We start from the raw sequence: 17,937 nt of genomic DNA on the forward strand, positions 1-17,937 counted from the left end.
AATGTCCTAAAAAGCCTTGTGCACTTCTCATTCTGCTTCAAATGTTCTGCTCGTGACTAAACACCACAGACAGACAACTAGAATCAAAGCTTATCCTTATAAACTTATATAAATCCCCTACATAAAAAGAAAAGCCAAGTTTCATTTCAGACCCATCTACTAAGTTTGCCTCCACAAGGTTATGCCTTTTGTCCCTGTGATCATCCACGGAAAGGTCAATTCTATAGGTAAAGAAATATTGGACAAAAGACAGCAAAAACTATTTCTGGCACTCTGGAAAATCTCCTTCTATTTCTATTTTTGAGCAGCAAAGACAAATCTGGTGCAGAACTATAAGCAGGCTCCTCCTAAGATTGGTTCTAACATTGTTTCACAGAATATGCTTTTTTTAAAATATTTGTGGTGCGTTGGCCCCAGTCACCAGCTAAACACCCACAGCCATTCACACACTCCCTGCTCAGTGGGGAAGAAAAAGAACTGGAAGAGAAAATCAAGTTCATAGGCCAAGATAAGGACACACTAATAAATGAAGCACAGAGGACCAAAAAAAAACCCCATAGGAGTGATGCAAATGCAACCACTCACCACCTGCCACAAGCAGACTTATACTCAGCCAGGCTCCAGCAGTGGCTGCCTCCCCAAAACTCACTTCCCTTCAGTTTGCTGAGGGGATGATGCTTGTATGGCATGCAATATCCTTCTGGTCAATTTGCCTCAGTGTGACCTCTCAACTTCTTGCTCATGCCCAGCCCATTCCCAAGGGAAAACGTGGGGAGGAGGAAGCCTTGAGACCACCCAGGCACAGCTCAGCAGCAGCCAGAACTTTGCTGTGCCACCAGCACACTCCAAACACAACCCCAGACAGGCTGTGAAGGGAAGTATTTCCATTCCAGCCACACCTGGTATGGTATTTTAGTATGAAATGGAAATTTCCCACTTTATAGCAACTGATCTCATTTTGATCTACTAGTTCAAGTCATGCTTTCCTGGAACTTACCTCTCTAACTTTAGAATGAACACAAGAACTTCTGGGAAGATGAATTCCATGATGCATGAAATCCTGAATGCAGTTATATTCAAGTACCTACAGTAAGAACACACACATGCTCCTGTTAACAGAATAAAACAGTAATAAGGACTGTAGCTGTGCAGCAACTACATTTTCCCCTAAAACAAGTAACGTAAAATAGTATCTGCTATTATTTCTTACTTGGCTTCTGCTTGGCCCAAATTTTGCATGCTGAGGGCCTCAGTCTGCCTGAAATGATTTTCAAAATTTCAGAATATACAATTAATCCAATTGTCAGAAGCTAAAAGCAGGGTAAATAAGAATATTTTGGTATCTGAAATTTTGCTCTAGCATTGTTGTGATCTGTAATTATGCCTTTAATCATTTCCACAGAAATCCACAAAAACTAGATAAATACTTGAGCTATCAACTATACAGACTTGCACATACTGAATAAAAGCTTCAATAATTCAACTAACGGGTATGTTTATGAAAAACATTGTGTATATGCATATTTATGTGAACCAATACTTCAGCGGCAGAATTAAAGGTGTTTAACTGTAGCCAAGCTGATCTCAATGGGAAAACATCCAAAGTATGACATAGTTCCTCCTTGACAATGCTGAAGAGGCCCCTTCCTTAGGGAAATAATTTTTTAAGGCTTGTTAAAAGAACTTCTCTGAGGTACAAAGTCATGAGTCTTTCCCACTGTGAAATTCAAAACTATCCAAATGAAATTTCAAGCAGTGTTACCTCTATGAATTCTCCTGACACCTTCTTCCAAGCCCTGAAGTAAACTTCTGAAATATATTCCACCAAGGATCTGTATTAACATATAGGAAACACTGTCAAGAAAGCATACTAACCATATCTATGTACAATTCATAAAGCATGAAGCTTTGTATAAGAACCAATATTGTTCTTAATTCTGTGCATTAAATTGGTTTTTAGAAGAAGAAATTTTCTTTTTCAAGTCTACACCCATAACTACCAAGTTAACTCTTCATTAATGAACCCAAGAACTATTACATGATACTTGAAATATCTTTTATGGTGGGAGAGTCAAAATATTCACAGGGATACTTCACCATTTATGTCATGAAGAATGCCCTAAATTATTTATAGAGATGTACAGGAATACATTATTCTACCTGAAAGCAGTATAAAGCCTCTGATTTTAACACAATTACTTCGGCATTACTTCACTGAATAATCAAAGGAAAAAAACTCCATATTTTTCATCCATCAGCCAAGTTCTCAGGCTATGATTTATCCTACAAGTCACTTCTTATTAGTGTTTCTTATATAGAAACCTAGCAAATTAAATTAGAGATCGCTTGTAGGAAAAAATAGAAACACCCTGCAAAAGGAGAGATGGACCTGCAACTCTCAAACAAGCACTGCAAATAATGCAGTCCAATTTCTATCAGTCATTTGCTTTAGCTAATGGCAAATAAACATTTACTACTCCTCTAACTGTACACCCAGGCACATCAGAGCTACTATTAAATGAAGCTGGTGAAACAATATAGCAGTTATCCTCAGAAGATTTGTGGGTTTCTGGATACTGATATATTTTTTCAATACACTAGGTATTTTTAGAGTGAGAGAAGATTTTAGTCAAGCTCTTACTGATGAAGTACTCTAACTGAGGTGCATACCTTGGAAAGAACTGTAATTGGTTTTTAACAGTTCCATGTATCATTTTAATGAAGTTAACATTCCAGCTGAACAAAAAACTCAAGAGTCTTCTTCCCTGTGGGGAGAAGAAAAGAGGAAAAAACAAAGCTCAGAAGAACAGCCAATTTAAGAGGTACCTCAAAAATGAGTAAATACAAAGGCAATTACATACTTAATTTTAAAATGCATAGGGAAAATGGAAAAAAAACTATTTAAGATTCTTAATTATTAAACAGAATTCAAGCACTACTTTTAGTCATACTGTAGAAAAAACACAGAACAAGTGAACACATATGTGGATCACGTATCTGCCTCCACTGTTTCAATGTCCTTTCTGTTCTGGTGTGCCTTCAAGCAGCATTCCAGGATGATAACAGGCTGTGCACTCAGCACCCTCGAGGCCGGATCACCGAGCTCTGCCAAGGGCAGAATCATCCCAGGATGACACTGGAATGATGGTGAAGGCAAAATAAAACACTACAACAACTCTACCAGCACTGGATATAGAAGCATTTTTAACAAAGCCACAGAGAACAGCTGGGCCACTGAGGAAATTGAATGTTTTGATCAGCAAGGACAACTCCTTTCCTCTTGCCTCATGAAAGGCAATACTGTAAACCTCCTGGAGCTGCTTTCATTAATGAAAACAGAAATTATTTTTCCCAAATCAGTTTTCTTCCATTTTAACAAGTCAGGAACAATCATGACAAATCTGATGAGCAACAGAATTTTGCAATAAAAGGCAGTGAAGGCTGTGGATGAAGGAAATAAGCCAATGCTCTTCCAGAATCAGCAAGACCTGCCCAAGGAATTGGAGCCTTGTACAGTATCTGTACAGGCAGCCTCACTCTGACTTAGCTTACAGATGAAGGTGAGACTTGAAAATGTTTGATCACACATAAGGGTGAGTCAGCCATTTGTAAGGGTCCTTTGAATAGGTCAGCTTTCTAGCCAAAATAAATTTGGAATATTAGAGGAAGTGCAACAGTAAAGAGCACATTAGCCAAAGTGCAAAAGGGTCACTGAACCAACAGCAGAGGTTCAGAGGCACTTCCATTGAGAGCTGGATCAAGAGTTGTGTTCACACCTAAGACCAAACAGAAAATAGAATGCCAGTCACACCTGGAGCTGGAATGCCACAGAGTAGGGAAGGGAGATGGAAACACATAATCAGAAATTGCCCTGTAGTGCAATTGCTGGGTGAAATGCAAAGGCAAAGGGTGAATTAAGTCAGAAGCTCATAAAAATAAAGACCTAAATAAAGGCTAAATACAATGTCAAGATTCTTGTCTACAGGTCTGATGGAATCCTTCCTATTGACGAGAGTAGTCTCCATCTCTGACTTTGGTGGCCTAATATAAACATAGAGGAGTCCCACTTGGCATGTCACACATCAACAGCCCTGACAAAACAAAAGGTCAATGGAGTTTTGACCTACAGTTCTTTCCTCAACAAGGAAAGGATGAGGACACACTCAAACTCATCTCATCTTCTACAATATCAGCATCAAGACAGATGATAAAAAGCCAAAAAAAAAGCTTTCAACCACTTATTTTTAGCCTTAGGTTTCAAAAGATTGAGCCTGCTCCTGAAAATGAAGATGTCTCTAACTTAATCTGTTGCTTGTGATTAATGGATCTGAAAGTGGATCTGGATTATTGAGATCAATAATTGATACCAATAATTGGAATGGATCTGAAATTATTGGTATCAACATTCTCATTATTGTGAGAGGTAACCTGGTGATAGGTGAATAAGACTCTGAACTTTGGGATAATGCAGATGACCTTTGGGGATGATGCAGTATCAGTGTTGGGTGTCTGGTACTGCTGTGCTTGTGGACACAGAGCACCTCACTTTATTCTATATCAGAGAAGGTTAGCAAGGAGAGAGTACAACAGACCCACCTCTAAAACATAAGAACATGCTCTGCAGCTGTTTGACTGGAAACCCAATCTGAACAAGAATGTTTTCATAAATCACAGAGAGATAAATCCAGAGGATCACTCCACTAATGCAGCCTAATAATAAGCCTCTCAGAAATATTACTCTGTGTCGAATAGCACAGCCTGGGAAGGCAGAAACACTGAACTCCCTGATCTTGCAATGAGGTATAAATGTGCAGTTTTTTTATCGGTGTAATCTGATTTAGAACTGATACACTGCATTCCTGACCCTTCCCTTCCTTCACTCTTGCATATGATGAACCATTCCAGACAGTTAATCTGTCTGAAAAATAATCTTACTAGGAGAAAACAGCTACCTCCCTCAATCAACCCATGACATTGCTGCTTGAACATTACACTGTGGAAAGGAAAAGCGGAATGCTGGCCCATGGCAACACAGGATCATTGCAGCCTGGAGCTACAGCAGCTTAAACTGCTATGCTGCTGTGCTCTGGGATATGTACACAAAAAAAAAAAAACCTAGGATTACTTTTCTTAGGAACTGTAGGACAAGTCTGCAGGCATTAAAGGGAGTATTAGGCCTGATATACAGAAGCTCAGTTATATCTCAAAGCAATTCATACATCATGTTGATATTTGGTATTACTATGAGCATTTTAGAAGCAATATAGGACGCTAAAAAAAGGTCCAGCAGAGATACTGGGGGAGTGTTGGTTGGTTTCTTGTTGCTACAAGAAATCTATCATTAGCGAAATGAGCCAGAAAGGGAAATTAGAGAACACACACGTGGAGTGTTATCAATTGAAGTCCCACAGCACGCAAATCCCAAACAAAAGGACTTGCAACTGAAGTGCAATGGCTTCATAGCAACAGGAAAATGCTTTGAACACTTTGAATCTCCTGTCTGCAGAGCTATGAAAATCGAAGTTGGTTACCATTCTGAAGTTTATATAGTGAAGTTGGATTTCTGCTCACAAACTGAGAGATGTGAATTTGGATGTTTAAGTCCCTGAAATGTTGTCTTGAAGAGTGATTCATGTGATCAGCAGTTTAGTTACCGTTTTTATGGAGCTGAATAGTTCTGTTGACTCTCTTGACTAGGGTTAATGTGGCACACCCGAAACACAGAGCAATTCTACATGCCCAGATGGTTTTCCAGAAGGCAGAGATCTGTGACAGTGTTTTATGTGCCAGCCCCACATGGATGTCTGAGGCAGCTCAGGTCATTTAATGTAGCAGGGGTCATTCACATAAGCAATCAAATCCTTCCCAGCACCTGTACTGATTATGCTCCTGCACAGATGTCTAAATTTATTTCAGACACTTAATTTAACTGAACCCTGTCCTGGGATCTTTCCAGAATGGGTTATGACTCTCCTTTTATTTTGAACTGTTATCCTCCAGGATGTAAAGGGAATTGTGCATTTGTCTGTCATGGCAAGGTTTTCATAGTGGAGGCCTGCAGAGGTGGTTTCTGTGAGGAGCTGCCAGAAGCTTTCCCTGTGTGGACAGAGCCAAAGCCAGTGGGCTGCCAGGCAGACCCTCCACTGGCCAAGGCTGAGCCCTCAGGCTACAGCTGGAGCTGCTGCTTTCAGTCAATCCTTCCAAAGGAAAGTGAAGGACCCAGAATTAAGGATTTAAACCACTAATGATCAGATGACAGAGCAGAGAGTGCAGTTAGGTGCTCACTGTATGTACCTAGAAAGAGACAGGCTTATGAAAATACAAACGTGACAAAATGATCAGAACCAGAAATCCCTGGGAGAGCAAAGAGAAAAATCTTGGGAAGAGAAGCAAATGTGCAACATGTGACCAAATCTGCACATTCTTGTGGAGCAAAGTGGATGAGTTTTAATATGGCAGGAAAAATATTCATTACCAAATCTGATAATCATTGTTTTTTCCCCTCTTATTAAAAAAAAAAAAAAAAAAAAAGCACAGCAAAACCACAACTTTTATACTGAAGGCTGCTTCACTCAAAGATTCAAGGTGCAACAAACTTCCGTTATTAAAGCCGTGTAGTAATTAACATGTTATATTAAAGTCTTACATGACATGGAAGAAAAAGACTACAAGAATTTGCTTCTGAAGTCTAGATAGCAGTTATATTTTACATATATAATTACCAATTATTTACTGTGCCTATATGAATAAGAAATATTACAATAATACAGTGGATTCAAATATAACAGAAGAAAAAAAATACAGAATCAAATATAGCTAGTGCATTTTATGTACTGTGTCAACACACACAAGTACACACTTTTTTCAGACAGCAAAAAATGGCTTAAAATGAAATACACCAAGGACACAAAATTAATTGTAAACTCTGTCAATTAAGTCTTACCTGTCTTTTCTCCTTCCACCCACATTTTTCTCTTTTTCCATTCCCACCTCTCATGTTACCTTAGTACTTCATAATTTTAGTCAAACTAAGATACCTTACAATATGATATGTAAGTAACAAAAACACCACCAACTCCATGGCAGGTATCCAAATCCTGCTCTACCAAACACTTCACCTAACTCCTTTGCTATCTCCATTTATGAAATGCCACAGCCTTATATGCCACAATCACGCAGCAATCTCAGGGCTCATTTTATGACAGAAGTTCATACACTCCACAGGGAAAGGAATATATCTATTTTACACATGCAGGGAGAAGTTAGAAGTTCAGAGACAAAGTCAGGTTGTCTGGCCACCTGACCAGAAAAAAGGGTTGGACACCACTATTCTGGTGCACAGGCACAATCTAAAAACAACAAAACAGCAGCTGTGCACTAAGAGTAACACATGTAGTTAAATAAAGTCATTCTCCTTTTCTGTAAAGCTGGGTTCTTTTTATGCTACTTTTAGAACAGAGTATGGCAACACAATCGTGTAGATGGAGTAATTTAGAATGAAAATTATTTTGCTACAGTTACTTGCTTTCAATGAAAGAAAAACTGCTATAAAAGAAAAGAATTACACTAGGGAATGATTTTAAGTATTGAGGGAAATGCACTGGAAGCAAAGCACTTGATTCTTATTGCCTCAGGATAAAAGAAGTGGACTGAAGATTTAGACATCAACTTTCACACTTTAGTCTGGAATAGGAAGTTTTCCAAATAAAACAGAATCAACCATTTCTAGCTTGGAATCAGAGCTGATTTGTCACGTTGCTACCTATTGTACAGTAAAAAAAGACAAACTGCAAAACTATTAAAAGCCACCAAAGCTCAGTGGCACAAAAGCACAGTAAGATAAAAGTTGGCTTACCTCCTCTTTCTTAATGTGTTTTACACTCATAAAACACTGAAGCAACAAGTTCTTGACTTCATTACTCTCATCAGACTCATAATCAAAGCAAAGTAAGGCCTGATGTAGATTCCATACACGAACGAGATCTGCACCCTGACAGGAAAGAAGAAGCCCACATTAGAGTGGAGTAGGCATGGCTTTAATGCAAAGCAGCATTGAAAGGATTTTAAATAATGAACCTGAAATGCATTGTCACAGATTGTGAAATTATGAACATTCATTTCATCCCATTACTGGGAAAAAATATATGTAATTGCAGAAATTCTGACTTCCAACAAATGAAGACATGCTCAAGTACAGAAAAAAGTTGCCATTCCATGCAAAATATGTTAAAACCACATCATTCTACCTTTTAAACTTCACACAATACATGCAGTTAACAGGGAAAAACAGAAGAAAGAAATAAGGATACATCCATTGGGTTAGTGCAAAAGATGTGTATCTCAATAGTCCAAGTAACACACAATTTTGAAATATGAAAGAAAAATTTGTAGAAAGATAAAAAGCAAGTGAAGATGAAACTTCCCAGAAAAGCCATCTCTATGCTTAGCTGAACATAGTACTATAAATCTGAGTTGACAAAAAGAGTCAATTGCAATAAAAACCTTGGTCATTGCACTGGACAAAAGAGTGAAAAGATGAAAAAGAATGATAAAAAGAAAAATTCAGTTCACTTGTGAAACTGATGCAAAAAATCTTTAAAATTTGTTCTAGAGAAGGCAGCATGTTATTGGAAGGATTATCTTCCTTGAGCTATTCAGTAATAACCTGAAGGTCAATAGAGCCTCAGCTTTATTACCGTAGCAGCTTTATTCAGGCTTTTTCTCAGCAGGATGACAAACAGAGTCTTCCCCAGCTGCTCCTTCCCTTCCAGTCCCTTCTCCCACCACATCTGACACACACGTTGTATGGCATCCTGGAGGGTATTTTCAGATGCAGGTAATGCAGGAAGAATACCTATAAGAGTAATGAGATAAATATCTACTGCAATGAACCAAGTCATTCCTGTAAAACAGTAGTCTGTTAGCGCACTAATTACACCTCGCAGTGTCAGTTAGTTCTTGCCACATTTGCACACCTTCATGGCTTATGCTCACTGCAGGATTTAGGCAACTGCAGGTTTGGCCCAAGTTTTTGGATTAGTAACAATGGAATATTGAGTTTCCCTTAAAAGCAATAGAAGTCACATAATAATCAAAGTTACCTTTCACTGGGTGAACAGCTGGGAGAAAGAAAACTATTTACATTCCAGCTTCTAAATTGTGCAGCTGATTTTTAGGTAAACATTCCCTTCATTTTATCTCATAAATATGAACTCAAACCAGTACCAACTTTTCTCCTGTGAATTCTGTTTCACAGGCCAGCTGGATTTCAGTCAGATCAAACAGCCTCTGTAAAAATGCTGCATGCAGAGAAGTACTCACCGTTTAGTATAAAAACACATTCTACTAGAGCTTTGTAGTTTACATTTTCATCCATGGCAGGTATGGAAGCAGTAACAACAGCTGCCACTCCTTGGATCACTGCTACAGTTTTTTTCTGAAAAAAAGCAATGCTGAGGAAACACTTCTGCAGTTTGTTTTGGACTCAGAAAATAATTCAAACAAGAAATAAACCTTAGCAACAAAGAGCAAATCTGAATTGTTATTATGCTTCCATTTTAAAGAAGGAGCATACTGGCAGCCAAAACCTATCAAATAAGAGGCAAAAGAATAGATTTTTAAAGTACATCTTTTCAAAAAGTTTGAAAAGGGTTTTCAGCCAGCTAGCAGATAACTTTGTGACTGCAAATGTGCATCCATTCCTGCACTAAAGTCCTCATCTGCAAAAAACCCACTCACACACACACCCATTTCAGAGCTGAAAAGCCCATAACTAGCAGGGTTTAGTGTCACTCAGAGACTTGTACTTCTGGTGTGAGAGTCTATAGGCCTCTGAATGGATGACTGATTTCTCTACAAGCCTCCAGGTTCCTCTAATGATTTCCCCACTGCATTTCTTTTCTTCCCCCAAAATTAAATAACCTTTTCCCCCAGTATTCTCAAGGCTACATAGACTTGAGCACAGGAGGCAATATATAACCGTCTGAGTCAGAACGATTCTATATATTCCAAATTTGTGGAAGGGGCAGTCACTTAACATCTGTAACATTAACATTTGTTTACTGAAATAAGACATAGAAAAAGCTCATTCAACTCTACTGACAAAACTAAGTCATGTCTTTCATATTAAAAATTATCAGCAGATCTAGTCTTTTACAGTATAGACTAATCATAAGTTCAGCTTAACCCAAGTATAAATTAAGTCATCTAAAAAATGGGCAGGAAGGTGATATTTGGAACTGATCTTATTGGATAACCCTTGCATGTTTTCAGATGTTATGGAAATATTCCACTTTATTTCCCACAAAACATATAACACTCATCATATTTTCATTTTACAAGATTCTTACCATTTCTGAAACTGTTTCAACTTCCATGTCATCATCATTTTTATCATCTCCAAGCCTATCCCATGTTTCCACAGGGTTCTCCATTAAGCTCTCTGTCAAAAGCTGTGTCAGTCTCTGCCATAGCACTTCCTTTTGCTTTCTTGGCAATTCTTGAAGTAGCTCATCCAAGTCAAAATGATCAAATGTATTTTTCTATAAATAGTCAGAAGATACCACACAATCCCACATCAGCAAGTGGCTTGTACTTCATCACTGTATTTTCTACATTTAATGTGGGTTTTTACATTAATGATTAATTTATATTCCTCTGCAGTTATAGAGATAAAATACTTCCAAGAAGTTATATTTTTTAAAAATAGCATAAGAAATTCCTGCTAGTTAACTCTTTATTGCGAGGTAAAAGTGCTGCCTTTACGACAAAAGTCTTTAGCCCTTGATATCTATGAAGACAATTCCATACTCTTAGCTAAGAAGCTCAAAACTCTACAGAATTTAAGTCCCTGATTATGTCTTTGCTCTCTTAAATATCCATTGATGATGGCTGTTGAAAGAAAACCCTTAGGCAAGGACTGGAAACGTAGCAGTCAGTGGAGCCACAGGGACAGCACTAATTTGGGATACGATCGGCACACACCAGAGCTCTGCACACTGTTTTAAAGCTCCACATCAAACTCAGCTCCTGAACCTGCTGACAGGGAAGCCACCATCAATCTCCAGTAGAGGCTGCACCACAAGGCTGATCTGAATTATTTCCTGGTAAGAACTTTGCTAGAAGAATTTACCTCAGAGCCACAAGGAGTCTGTTAGCGTCAAAGAAGGGTAGGCAACCTGCTGGGAAAGGAAAGGGAATATGCAGAGAGAAGATGAGAAGGAAAAGGAGGCACAACCAAGAGAAAGAACAGATAACTTCTGAGATGTAATTTGCAGTACTGAAGTGAAGGTTTACTGGATCAAAAATGCTTCAGAGGAAAGAGGGAGAATGTCCATGATCTTGAAATAAATATATTTTTAGTTTGCAGATACACTGCAAGGCATCAAAAAGAAAAAGTCAAAGGTAGAAACAGAAAAGAATGAAAGAAGCAGCAATAAGTATTAGAAAGTTCCCAGAAGGGTATGAGAAGAAAGATCCTGTTACATATTTATAAGAGAATTTCTACTCTATTCTACAACTGAAAATAAATACAATAAACCAAAGGCCTCACAGGGACTCCTGCAGCCCTGTGCTTCAAACAAATCCAAAAGACAGGATATTAAGATTGTGCCGATTTGAACAGAAAGAATGAATTCATAATAAGACCAGAGCTTTTGGATTTTTCTTTGGGATGATATGAGATAGAATTATTCCAAAATCCATGAAGGGAAAGGATGACAGTGAATGATAATTGTATCTGTGATTCCTATTTTTGTATCCAAGAAATTACATATTTTCTTGAACTGGAATGAGATTTAGTGAAAACAATTAACAGTACCTGTTGAAGATCTCAGAGAACAGCACCACAATATGACATTTTTAAAATATTAAAAAGGAAAAAATGGAAAGCCCACGAGAAGCCCTGAAGGAAAATTAGCAAAGCCCTAGAATTTTAGAAGACACAGATGAATCTGAACATTGAGAGTGTGGAAAAGAAAAAATTCAAGGGGGAAGTAAAAGGGGGGTCAGGGTGTGTGCAGAAAACAGACACTGAAAGTAGCAGTGATGCTAAAACCAGAACTTTCATGAGAGTTTAAAAGGCAAATTCTAAGGCTAGAGCACCAACTAAGTAGCAAATATAATACAAAGACTAAGGAATGTAGTGGAGCTTTAATGATGATTTATTTAACCACAGCCTCCTCCAGAAAAACAGTCAGAAATTTTTCAAGGGAGACCCAAAAAGGAGGATCCGCATATTAAGGCAAGACATGGTCACACACCCTCCATCTCTGAAGGCTTCAAAAGGAAATTAATAAAATAACTCTTGGACAGTCAGAAAGTCATGTGGATATTTCTGTTCCCTTATGCTACAGAGGCAGGAATACAATTTTAATCAATATACTCATTGCAGCTGATGACATGAAGCTTCTAGAGATATTGGCAACAGTTGAACACTGTTGCAAGAGAACTTCTATGAATTGGTGATGAACAACAAAAGGTTGAAAAAAACCCCAATCATTTTTAATCCAAATAGCCCATGGGACACTAAAATAAATTACTGAATGTAGATGGCAGAATCAACACAACCAAATCAATTGAAAAGGAAACACTGCAAGTGAAAACTAAAATTAATAGTTTTTTGTTAAAGTGTTTAGATTTAGGGAGAAATGGGAAGGAGAATTTAAGCAGAGACAACCTGGTAATAAAATTGTCATCTGTAACTACATACAGGCACTCAAATGGAAAAAACAGCAAATTTCTTGGGGAAAGATTCAAGGATGTTGGGGAGACAAACTCTGTAAGTTTATTATACAGAACATGACTGTGGGTTTAATATAGTTCTTACGTTAAATCAGTCCATGCCTCTGTGCACAGAGAGGTCAACTGATCCACTTGATCCTGATACAGGAACTACTAGCAAAATACCCATCAGAAACCTTAAGAAACTAACTTAATACCATCTATGGCAGCAAGCAAAAAAAGAACTCATGTGTATCTTAACACCAGACAGACTGAAGCTGAGTGGAAAACACGTCAATGCAAATTATTCTTTCTCATTATTATGCAATATATACACAATGTGAGAAGGAGATTTTAATAGTAGATTTCAGGGGATTTGTTTTGTTGTTCTCCCCTGTTCACCCCAGATTTCATCTAGAGAGAGCCATCTACTCCCTTCTCTAAAGCCTTCAGTGATAGAACAATTCAAGTAAAATTGAACATGGACCAAAGAACAAGTGGAGAGCCCAAACTCTCAAATGAATGAACAAATACCAGTGAACCACAATTCTGCTACATCTGTACATTAACTCATATTCATTATATACCAATAAACTCTCTCATAGGTTGAAATTTAAACCTTAATACTTCAGCAATATCCAATTAGTATTTTTTATTACCACAGTACTAATAATTTATTTTTAAAAAATAGTATGTGCAACAACAAAATAAGTTGGTTTATAAATATTCATATTTCAGATTCCACAACTTTTTCAGCCTGTATTCCTTCAAGTGCTATTTAAACTCATTTTCTACAGCAATTATTCCCACACATCAGCAAGTGCCAGACAAACAGTTTCTGTCCCTTTGTCACAGGATTTTTGCACCTGTACCAGACCTATGACTCCAGAAGTGATAAATGTATCCACTGGTTCACTTACAGGACTCTGAGTGTAACGCAGGAAGTCTTCAATTGACTCTTTAGACACAACTTGCAAAAACGCTTCACGTTTCATCCTGGAATTGGGCTTCCCTGCTTTATAAACAAAACATAACATTTGAGAAGGTGCTAAATATCCAAACAAGATCATTTTGGTCTCAGTTGTAGTCATATATAGGTTATATATATAGCACTTATATATATATATATATAAAATATATTACAGTAGTAATACATGTACTGCATAATTAATTTTCCTCTCCAATATATTTCAGTTATCTGAATCAGCATTTAGAGTCACAACATCACTAGACTGCAGGGCTTGCTTTCTTTTTACTTTGTTTTCTGTTTTGTTTTTTTTAGTAAGTCTTAAAGCAGAATAAATTTTTAATGGACAGTTTGATTTTTAAAAAGTACAATGCATTCTCCAGCACACACCCACTATTTAAGCTGGTCATCGTTCCCAACAACAGTATTTATTTATATCAGAATCACAGAGGGGTAGTAAAATGGTCTCTTTTCTCGACTGTCAAGTGACAACCACGGGAAATGGGCAAGGCCACCAAGAGCCTTATCACGTAAACATTCCCTCCCTTCTGGGTGTCTCCTGACTTACACAGCCCTTAGTGTGTGTGAACCCCCATCGCAGAGCGGGGCGAGGGCCGCTCCTGGGCCCCGTCCCGAGGCACCCGGGGCCCCCGGCAGGCCCCGGCAGAGCAGACAGCGCAGGGCGGACGGGCCGCTTACCTCGGGCTCCCTCAGAGCGGCCGAACCCTCATGGGCCCGCGGGACGCGCCTCCAACACCGCGGGGCCGCCCCAGCGCGGCGGAACGAAGCCGGCGGACACGCGCGTAGAAGAGCCCGTGGAGCACGGCAGCACCGCCGGAGGAGACACTGGGGGGATCCCTCGGAGGGGACACCCGTGGGCAGCCCGGGACACCGGGAACAGCCGGGAACAGCCCGGGACAACCCCGGCCCCTCCGTCACCGCCACTTTTCGAATCCTCCCGCGGCCGACGTTGAGCGCGCGCCGCGGAACTCCCGTCCCGTCTCGCGAGAGTTCAGCCGCCGCACCCGCCCTTTCCCGCGCGGCCCCGCTGAGGGCGGGGTGGGGGAAGGCGGCCCTGGAAACCCGTCCGGGAGACGGGATTGTGTTCAAAACTCAGGGAGCCACAGCGTCAGCTGGGCTGGAAAAGGCTCCTGAAGTCATCGAGTCCAACTTATGACCGAACATCACCAGGTCAATTAGACCATGGCCCTGAGTGCCACGTCCAGTCTTCCCTAAACACCTCCAGGCACCGTGACTCCACCTCCCTTTTACGTGACGAATTCCTCCTGATGTTCGATCTGAACCTCGTCTGGCGCAGCCTGAGGCTCTGTGCCCTCGTCCTGTCACTTGTTACCTGGGAGAAGAGCCCGAGCCCCACACGGCTAAACCCTCCTTTCAGGGAGCCGTAGGGAGCCATAAGGTCCCTCCCGAGCCTCCTCTTCTCCAGGAGGAGCGTCCCGGGTTTGTGCCCCGGCCCTTCCCGGCTCCATGGCTGAGCAGCGCCCGGCCCGGCCCCGGCAGCGCCCCTGGGCACCGGGGCTCTGCTGCTCTCGGCGGCCTCGGCTGCGCTAAAAGGCTCCTTCCTCCGCTGCTTTTGAACACAGGCTGGCTGGAGACACGGCTTGTCCCAGGGGAACGTCCCATCAGTTACCCAGAGCTGCCGTGGTTCAAACGCACCGCCCCGCTCCCTGTTCCCTGTCAGTGTTCCCTGCAAAGTGTCACTGCTTCCAAATGGGGGTAAGACGTGCTCAGTTAAATTCCTGTCCATGCTTAAGAAATAGTATTCTTTCTTCCATGGATCTCTGGTAACGTGGACATAACTTCTTTTACAAAAACATCACACATTTGATTTCACTGGTGTTTTTTTCCTCCAGTAGTGTTACTGTTATTGCTGACAGCTATGCTTTTACTCACAGTCCTGGTGAACAATGTGAGTACTTTGCACTCTTCATCCAAAGCAATCAAGAGTTAAACACCCTATATGCCAGAATGTACAGGAAACTATGTAAGCCAGATGATATTCAGAGTTTGATAACTAAGGATTTTTTTTTTTAATATATCAGGAAATTTTATCTTCTTTTTCCTTCTTTGCACTGTTTGGAAATATACAGATCTTGAATTCTGTGATATTCCCCATTCCACTTATTTGAGCTCTTCTGCAAACCAAAGCCAAAGTATCTTGTTAAGGGCTTAATTTATATCTTTCCATTTGGCATTTTCAGTAGCATTTCTCAGTGTTGGCTGTTCAGAAGAGAGAGGTGCATAACTGAAGTAATTTAATTTCAGTCTGTAGGAGCAGTACAGCATGTGCTGCTTTACTGTGCAAACAAACAGAAAACCAACTATAACTTCTATAGAAGTTCTCACATCTGGTTAGACTCTTCAGGAATGTAATTTTTAAAAAGATGATGTAATTCAAATTTTATTTAGCATTAAATGTAAAAATTCACTCCTTTAAAAGTAGCATTTATATCTCCTGCTGTTTTGCTTTTTAACATAAAATCTTCCTTAATGACCCTGTCTTTCACAGTTTTAGTTTATGTTAAAAATTATGTTTTTTCACACTTTCTGCCACATTTATTTGATATAATAATCTTGCTTGTTTCAGATCCTGTGGACCTGACTTTATTTCCCAAGTTACGTATTCAGCTGAGTACAAGGAGCCTGTGAAACAGTTTGCTTGGAGTAAGTTGCATGAGCAATCAGCATACCTGTAGAATTGTAAAAACAAATAAAATAACACCTTACATTTATACATTGTGATGATCTCTGTCTATATTAAAAAATTTCTCCATATATTAAAAATCTTTGCCATTTTAGATCTAAACTGATGGATTTATTTATCACGACTCATGTAGACTGAATACTTGATTAATACCTTGATTAGTCTTTTAATTAGATGCTACAGTAGTTACCTGGTTACTGTTTATTTAGTTGGGCATGTATCCATTTAGCAAACAAATGAAAACATATTTTAGCTTTTAATTTCTGTTGCATAGCAACCACAGAATGATTTTTTCCATAGTATTGAAACTAGAAGTTGACACAGATAACAACAGGCTGCATAACACCAAGTGATTCATTTTAAAGGACCACATAGAAAAACCAGAGGCAGAATAATGTTTTCTAGGTTTTTTCAAGAACTGCATGAACTGCAAGCCAGTAATAAACCTACAACTCTATTTTCAGTTTCTCTAATATTCTCCCTTTCAAGAGTACCGAATTACATGCCTCTCTTTGACATATCTGTTCATCTGTTCAAAATAATCTATACCCTGTGATAATAATCTAATATTTATTATCATTTTCCTGTCAAGTTACAGCAAAAATGAAAAATGGGCCTTTTGCACATGGTTGCTGAGCAACAGCAAATAAAGATTTGCTTTTGTGCTCCTGCTTCATGAACCAGTCTTTATTCTTGTTGGTGGCCTGCATTAGAGATCTGGGTTACAGATGGCTCACACCACAATATCATTGTTTGGGCTACAGCAAGCATTCCATTTCAACCTCTAAGAGTCAACAATATAAATAGAAAATAAACAAGTAGCTCCCTGAACGTCAGACACTTTCTTGGCAATATTTTCTTATATTTACAATGTTATTTTGGAGATAATAGTTTCTTATGAGACTATTTCACGCGTTATCTACTAGCATGTTGGAGTTGTAACTCCTATTTCTTTTTCTTTGAATATGTAATAAAATTTGTTATAGTTAATATAGTATGAACAAAATCTGCTCATCCTCTGAGGCAGGCTGTTAATAATTTACATGCATGCATTTCCCTTGATTTTTTTTTTTTTTTTTTTTTTTGATCTTCACATACTTTGATAAATAATCCGAACAGCATGGGAGAGAGATGAAGTTTCACACTATTCCACTTCTCCAGATCTCCCCTTGCCTGAAGGTAATCCTGCCAATCAAGCCATCCTTTATTCAGAGGCAACTGTCACTTCTCAATGCTGGTGTGATTAGACCGTGAAAAGGCTTATTTCCCTTAAATTATTAATATTAACATGAATCAATTTTAGAGTTTAAGAGATTAAGCAGGGAAAAAAAAAAATCACTGCAGAAGAAAAAAAAAAATATCCGTGTTAACTCACACAAAAATAAGGAAATCAAACGCGCAGAGGGAATGCAAAAGCTGTTGGGGAAAGCCACTCCCTGGAGCCGGTACCGAAGTGCTGAACTGCCGCCCCGCGGGAGCTCCGCGCTACTGCCGGGCCTGCCGGGATCCGCACCCGGCCCAGTTC

General features: G+C 39.3%; 1 protein-coding gene and 1 long non-coding RNA gene across 2 annotated transcripts in view; one reads left to right on the top strand and one right to left on the bottom strand.

Moving 5' to 3' along the window:
- Positions 1-13,731, bottom strand: part of NCAPG2 (non-SMC condensin II complex subunit G2) — a 41,922-nt gene extending 28,191 nt beyond the window's left edge. Inside the window, exons 1-8 of the mRNA XM_083873647.1 lie at positions 13,641-13,731; positions 10,350-10,541; positions 9,322-9,436; positions 8,697-8,854; positions 7,856-7,990; positions 2,671-2,765; positions 1,763-1,832; positions 998-1,084 (exon numbers count right to left, since the gene is read on the bottom strand). Coding sequence (XP_083729773.1) covers positions 998-1,084; positions 1,763-1,832; positions 2,671-2,765; positions 7,856-7,990; positions 8,697-8,854; positions 9,322-9,436; positions 10,350-10,541; positions 13,641-13,715 — 927 coding nt within the window. The 5' untranslated portion in view covers positions 13,716-13,731. The remainder of the gene's footprint in view (positions 1-997; positions 1,085-1,762; positions 1,833-2,670; positions 2,766-7,855; positions 7,991-8,696; positions 8,855-9,321; positions 9,437-10,349; positions 10,542-13,640) is intronic.
- A 1,247-nt stretch (positions 13,732-14,978) lies between these two features.
- LOC310918015 lies at positions 14,979-16,649 on the top strand. The gene is made up of 3 exons (XR_014591546.1): positions 14,979-15,148; positions 15,292-15,424; positions 16,296-16,649. It is a non-coding gene; the product is annotated as an uncharacterized lncRNA (long non-coding RNA).
- Positions 16,650-17,937: the final 1,288 nt, after the last annotated feature.

Source organism: Zosterops lateralis (assembly GCF_965231275.1).
Source record: "Zosterops lateralis genome assembly, chromosome: 1".
Lineage (NCBI taxonomy): Eukaryota > Metazoa > Chordata > Aves > Passeriformes > Zosteropidae > Zosterops > Zosterops lateralis.